Here is a 6,836-nt window from a genome sequence, read left to right on the forward strand (position 1 = left end):
TGATTCTTCAATCTAGCACTGGTGAGGCCTCACCTGCAGTACAGTGTCCTGTTTGGACACCAGACCTCAAGAAACATGCAGACAAACTGGAGAAGGAGAAAGGGGGGAATTTTTAGTAGTCTAAGATACATGACTTACTAGGAAGTGTTTGAAGAACTTCAATTATTTAGCCTGAAGACAAGAAAAGCAAGTGGGATTGATAACAGTCTTCAGATATCCAAAGGGTGGTGAGAGAGGACGGGGATGGACTAATTTTGTGCACAAAAGGGAAAGAACAAGAAGTAGTGGTCTTAAATCACAGCAAAGGAAGTTCAGATTGGATATCAGGAAGAACTTTCTAGTCCCACAGAGACGCCCAGTCTCAGGACTGCTAGCTGAGACTCACCACAAGTGACATGATGAACAGTGTCCATGCCACTTACCTTGACAGACATATTGTGGATGTCGAGGCAGAAGGAAATCCTCTGATGGAAAGCTAGCTGGGGCTCTCGGGTAGAGTAGATGTCAATCATCTCTTTGGACTGGACGTAGCCCTTTTCGTGGTTAATGCTGGCTTCGATCACACCATCCCGGATGGCCTAGAACCAAGAGGCAGTATGATCACAGCAGCTTGATCACAAAAGTGGGCCTGCAGCTCCATGCAGTAGGTAACTGCCCAATACCAAGGAGCCTGTAATGCTAACCGTAAAGTAAAAAGTCTGGAGGGAAAAAGAGATCTTGTAGAAGTCAGCATGGGATGGGACCGGGCACTCTGAACTTTTACTAGCTGCCATAGGGCAGTGGATCTGGTTGCCCAAGTCTTGTTATTTCTTTGCCACTTATGGTGAGAGACCAATTTATTCTCAAGGCAATATCCCTTGCTAGTGACTGCTCAGGGATAATGCAGATAGAGCATGAAGACATCGATAATACTTTCAGTGTCAGAACATCCTGGTGTAAAGGCTACAGGGGCTGGGATGGCAGCAAACAGCCCAAACTCCAAAAGCAAGAAGCTGAAGCAGAGACCGGTTTAGTATAGCTGGAAAGATGCCAGTTCATTCTGTTAAGAACTGGATAGTTAGCTCTGGTGTCCCTGTCTTATAAGAAGAAGGGGCAGAGGATAGATTTCCTATATATCTCTCACCTCAGGCTTCAATCCAATGACCCACCTTGGCAACAATGAACTCTGCATCCTCTGGGCTGTCCAGCTGCAGCTTCTGAGCTATGTCAGCCAAGGAGATGCGAGAATAGGATAAACTGATCATGCGAACACCTGGATGAGAGAGAGAAAGAACAAAAGTTGGAGCAGTCCTCAGTGGGACAGGCTCCCTACCCTTGGAAAAGAACTTCTGAGCATAAGAACGCTCAAAGGCACACTGCCTCCCACTGGAGCAGTAGGCAAGCTACCCCTTTAGCTTGCCTACTGCTACTTAAACAAAGTCTATTGAGATGCGAGTGACAGCCAGGACAGGTGTAGTGAGAGATAAGATGGGATGTCAGAGCCCCAGGGAGCTGACAATAATGGCCTCTTACCTGTCTTAATCACATTGTGCCTCAGCCGGATGATCAGGGTGTAGGTCCCATCTGCCTGGAACTTGTCCGCAAACTGATCCAGGACCTGGTTGAACTTGGCCAGGTTTCCTGTCCTAACAGCTGTGGGAACATGCACAAGACCACTGAGCACAGAAAACATCTAATGAAGTCACAAAGAGCAGAAATACAAGCCAGGAGTTATCACTCCTTGGCCTGTGTTCTTCTTCTCATTGAGAACTGGAGAGAAACCCAGCAGTACCATGCAATGAGTATTCAAACTCCTTCACAACAGTAAGGAACAATGTTTAAAAGTTACCATGAATGGAATTTTGGCATTTGACATTAGATCCATTAATGTTAGGCACAAAACAGAAGATAGTGCCATTTGTTAATCAAACATGTTAAAATCCAAAAGAGAGCAGAACATGATTCTGATAAATACCAGTGGGGTGGTCTCTGAAGACCAACACAAAGGTCTGGAGACCAGCCAAGGCATTAACATCCACACATCCTTACCCTGTGTCAGAAGGAAATAGGGCATGAGTGACCTCTTCAAAGAAGGCTGTCTAAACTGAAGTCTATCTGGAATCTCCCCTAGCAGTAATTCCACCACGATAAGCAGCTTGTGGACCTTCAGAAGAAAGATGTGCACAAAAGACCATGAATCCCACAGAAAACTAGGCTATGGACTGAAATCTCCTAAGGAAGCAAATTCCCCATTACAACAGGAAAAGCCATGAAGCCAGCAAGCTGCTGAGAGACCCAGATCCTACCCAACTTCTGCTTCTGCTGACGTAGCATACAATGTGAAGCAGTCCAATACTTCTCAAACCCACCTACAGCACCCACAATGATTAGGCACCCACTCACTGTCTGTTTGAAGCCAACAGCTGTGTGCTGTGGTGCCTTCCGCAGGGCATTTGTCATAGTTCTCCGTGCTTCAGAGTACTCCAGCTGAATGGCTTTGATGCGACCTGGAAGGAAAGAAAAAGAACTCAGTAAGGGACGGAAATGGTTTTGAAGACCATGAGTTGGGTTAATTGATTAATCCTAAATCAGGCCCTGGAACATGGACCCCACCTAGCACTACCAAGGCTTATTATACTTTGCAGCAAGATGGACACTTCTTGTGGCACAATCCCCCATTCTCATAGTGCTTTGGTGTGGAAGTTCTGTTGTAACCTCATTTAATTTTAGAACAGACTTGATGATCCTCCCAAGATCCCTTCCACTTCTGCTATTCAGTAGTTGCCCTGAGGATATCCTTCACCAATTGTCAGGGATCTGGGTTTTCTGTTCACCACAGAAAAAAGTGGAAAAACATGGATTTTTGCATTTTAAAGGATAAAAGCTTGGATTTTCTCCTTTAAAGGAGAAAACTGCAGGAAACAGTGAGTTTCCCTTTGCAGGCTGGCAGAGTTCCAGCCTGCAAGGGGCTGCAGGGAGTGGGAGGAGGGTGATCAGGCAGGGGGCCCACGTGCATCTGAGCATGCACACACGCACATGCTAGCAGGCAGCCTGGAGAACAGCTCCCCCAGGTAAGTCTGGCAGAGTGGGAAGGGGTGGGGGGCAATTGAGGGCCTCATAGCAAGGCAGGGAGTTGAGCAGAGCTGGGGCTAGGGCTGCTGTGCTGTCCAGCTTGGGTAGTGAGTGGGGCTTGAGGCCCAGGGCCAGAAAGTGTAGCTGCAGGGCCCAGGCGGGGAGCGGGATAGCTCATCCGAGGGGTGGGGAGGCTGGCTCCTTGCTGCTGTGTGCACTCCCAGGGGGCAGAGGAGGGCATATGCCCTCCAGATTTGTGCGTGGGGCAGGTGTGGGCCACCTGCTGTGGGTTTGGAGCTCCTCACCCTGCTGCCCTCCCCCCAGGGCCTCTGCAGCCCGGAGGGCAGGACTCAGCATGGCAGGGCAGAGTGGGGTGGGGAAGCTCAAGGTTGCTGCTACAAGCCCCACGCTACCATGGCAAGGCGTCCCCTGCATGCCCGCCAGCAGCAGGGATGGTGGCATGGAGGGCACCTTGCCATGGCACCACAGGGCTCGTGGTGGCAGCACCTGGCCCCACTCTGCCCTGCTGCATGAAGTCTTGCCTGCTGGGCCGTGGAGGCTCCAGGGGAAGGACAGCAGGGTAGGGAGCCTGTACCTGCAGTGCCCGTGCACAAATCTGAGGGGCACATGCCCCCTATACCCCTCCCTGGGAGTGCACGCAGCATTGGGGAGCCAGCACCCAAAGAGGACAGCCTGCACTCCTTCCCCATGGGCTCTGCTTTGGTTGTGCCACCAGTGGGTGAGGGGAAGCCAGGCTCTGTGCTCCGCAGCAGGTGGTGCCTTCTCTTTTGGGCGGCAGCCCAGGATCAGGCACTGCTGGGTGATGCAGGGGGCTGTGGATCTGGGTCCCTGGCCCAATAGCCCTGGCAGCTGGGGGCCCCCTCTGGCAGGGCCCAGTGGGCTGTGAGTGGGGAGTGAGAGGCACCGGCATATCAGGGCTGCTCAGCACCACAAAGCAGCGGGGAGGGACAGGCACAGTTGGATCCACGTCCTGGTGAGTGAAGGGGGAGCTCTGATTTTCTATGACAAAAAACCCAAATCAAATGCTAAAATTCATAGGTATTTAGAATTTATTTCAGTATAGTGACTGAGACACTGGTAGGTTTCCAAATTGCTTTATAATCAAGAAAACACGGAAAAAACATGGATTTGGGGGGTTTTAAATCAGAGAATGTATGTGTTTTTCTTTTTCTTTGTGTGTTTTTAAATCCAAGAATTTGCGATTTTTCAACAGAGAAAACCAGGATCCTTTCTGATTGCTAGTTCAAGCTACTGCTGCTTGAAGTAATGTACAGATGCCTGCTGTCTTACCTGTGTAGTAGAGGTACCGGGCCCACTCATTGTTATTGGCCTGCTCAGGAAACACAGATTTGGAGACAAGCTTCTCTGCCTGGTCATAGAGGTTATAGTGAAGGTAGTTTCTCAGCAGCAGGTTCAGGAGGGTAGCTTGGCCATCAGCATCATGGCGGAGGGTTGCTGTCCTCAGTCGGGCATGCAGAAAACTTCAAGACAGGGTGGGGAGAAAAGAAAACGTGTCAGAAGGAGTAAGAGTGCTGCAACAGTTCCAGTCAAGGCTATGATGGCTTCACATGCAAAACACCTCTTTCATTTCAGCGAAAGAAGACTCAAGGAGAATATGGTACACAGCACTGTGACCAAACCCCCCAGACATGACAGCAGCAAGCCGTACCTCCTGACCACATCGAGTTTATTCAGGAACTCATAGATGCGGGAGTGGTAGTAGTAACACTTGGCCACCACCAGATCAAGAGCACGGCGGTTCTGGGAGCTGATCTTCTGCATCAGGTCGTCAGACACTTTCTGGGCCTGGGAAGAGAAGGAGAGAGGTCAGAGTAAGTGAGAGCGCTCAGGGAGACAGCTCCTAAGGGGACCTAAGAGAGGAATTTGTCAGAAGCATATTGGCTATAGGGACTCCCGCTAACCTAAAACCCAGAGGGACACTTTTGGAACATACCAAAGCTTCCAAGGGTGCCTCCCACCAGATCCTTTTGAGATGCAGCTAAATTAATCACAGGAAAGCCGTCCTGGAACAGCAATAAAACATGGGGTGACTAAATGGAGCTAGCGGCAATTCCTCTGCCTTTGACTTATTCTCCTTATGGGATACAGCATAAGGCTGCTCAGTTCTGATGTTCTACTACCATCAATTTATATGCTTCAAAACCAGCTTTAATAGTTTTGGTAGCGCTCACGAGCAGCCTTAAAGGTGATGGACAGTGCCCAGGCTCGCCAATCTGTTCCTGTCTGACCCTACAGCCACACTGGCTCCAAAAAAGTCACTGTGTAGGTTTCAGTACTGGGAAAGCTGCAGTGTGCACTGGCTGATGCAGCGTGCAGGACAGGCCCGGGGCTTTACCTCTGGGTATCGTTTACTGTTCATCAGGTAGATGACCAGGAGCAGCTGGAGATAGGTCTCCACTTCTGGCAGGAGAGGGGCTGATGCTGCCTTTCCCGTCCGGGGACGGAACTGCAACTCTGCTTCTGTGTCCATAGGCTGCAGGGAGAGAGAACAAATCACGCTGGATCCACAGCCATGCAGCTCTTCATTTATTCACATAGGAACTTCAACATAGATGCACCATATTCACCACTGATGCCCTAGAAACTTTCCCATCCTTTCCCTGTGTGCCTCAGCTCAATCACCGCTGGGGGAAAAAGTCCAACTGGTTTCCACAGTCCAAATAATTTTGCATAGGCCTGCTGGCAATGGTACACAGGCACCCATGTGAGATTTTGATATACAAATGCAGCTTCCACTGGAACTGGACTTACACCCCTCCCACATGCTCCTGAACAAACCGGTTGCATATCTGAATAAACTCAAGCCCCCGGGCTCCCTGACCTTTCCCTCCCTATCAGCACCTTCCGCAGTCTCCTTCACCATGCCCTTCTCCAACTAACCTCCTCCAGGAAGGCCAGCAGGAAGTCCCGTACAGTGCTGTTGGAGGTGAAGAAGCCATTAATGGCTTTGTGGAGCACATTGGAGTTGAGTCGGCGGGAGGTGGAGGGCAGGGCCCGCAGGGCACGGAGAACGTAGCGAGGCTCCTTTCCAGATACAGCTTTCTCAAGCTGCTTCACGTGCTCTTTGATATCTGCAACAGCCCAGGGAAAACCAGGCAGGTGTCAGACTCAGGCAGGTTCTCTCACAAAAGTGGCCTTCTGAGGGGCAAAGCAATCCCAGGGGATCAAATTGTTGATGCACCTGCTCCTCATGCTGGACACACATAGGTGTGCCCATTTTTGGCAGGCATGCCACAAGCTAAATCCCAGTCTTCCTGAATGCCACTCCCAGCCCCTAGCCCTGCCCATCCTGCTGCTCTGCTTTCTGCCTTATGCTCGGTCCTACCTGAGGCTCTGCCCCGGCTGTCACTGCCTCCCACCCAGTCTGCAGCTCCACTTCCTGCCTGACCTGCGGCTCTGCTTTCTGCTCCCCACCCCATCCACGGGGAGGCTGCCTGCCCCGGCTGTCGCTCTGCTCCCTGCCTGGTTCTGAGGCCCCGTGCTCCCTATCCAACCTGCTGTTTGGCCCTTCCTGCTGCTGTGCTTTCTGCTCCTGGTCCTGATCTGTGGCTCTGCTCTCTGCTTCCTTCCCGCTCTGCCACGTGCCACAACTTTCACTGGAAACAGACCCCCCCCCTGGCCCCAGGGGGCTGGGGGGGGTCCCGGGGCGCCCACGGCGCATGCGTGGTGTTCGAGTGCCGCCGAGCTGTCCCACCCCCGGGTGGGGGGTTCCCACGGCGCTTGCGCAGTGTCCGGCCCCCCCC

The 6,836-nt window shown here is 51.5% G+C and overlaps 1 protein-coding gene across 1 annotated transcript in view; it reads right to left on the minus strand.

Annotated features, from left to right (window-relative positions):
- The window catches only part of PSMD3 (proteasome 26S subunit, non-ATPase 3), a 13,176-nt gene that overhangs the window by 5,687 nt on the left and 653 nt on the right, over nucleotides 1-6,836 (minus strand). Inside the window, exons 2-10 of the mRNA XM_025202893.1 lie at nucleotides 5,974-6,195; nucleotides 5,429-5,566; nucleotides 4,742-4,878; nucleotides 4,363-4,553; nucleotides 2,383-2,486; nucleotides 2,029-2,143; nucleotides 1,513-1,632; nucleotides 1,149-1,252; nucleotides 423-578 (exon numbers count right to left, since the gene is read on the minus strand). Coding sequence (XP_025058678.1) covers nucleotides 423-578; nucleotides 1,149-1,252; nucleotides 1,513-1,632; nucleotides 2,029-2,143; nucleotides 2,383-2,486; nucleotides 4,363-4,553; nucleotides 4,742-4,878; nucleotides 5,429-5,566; nucleotides 5,974-6,195 — 1,287 coding nt within the window. The remainder of the gene's footprint in view (nucleotides 1-422; nucleotides 579-1,148; nucleotides 1,253-1,512; nucleotides 1,633-2,028; nucleotides 2,144-2,382; nucleotides 2,487-4,362; nucleotides 4,554-4,741; nucleotides 4,879-5,428; nucleotides 5,567-5,973; nucleotides 6,196-6,836) is intronic.

This window comes from Alligator sinensis, unplaced genomic scaffold, assembly GCF_000455745.1.
Source record: "Alligator sinensis unplaced genomic scaffold, ASM45574v1 scaffold886_1, whole genome shotgun sequence".
Lineage (NCBI taxonomy): Eukaryota > Metazoa > Chordata > Crocodylia > Alligatoridae > Alligator > Alligator sinensis.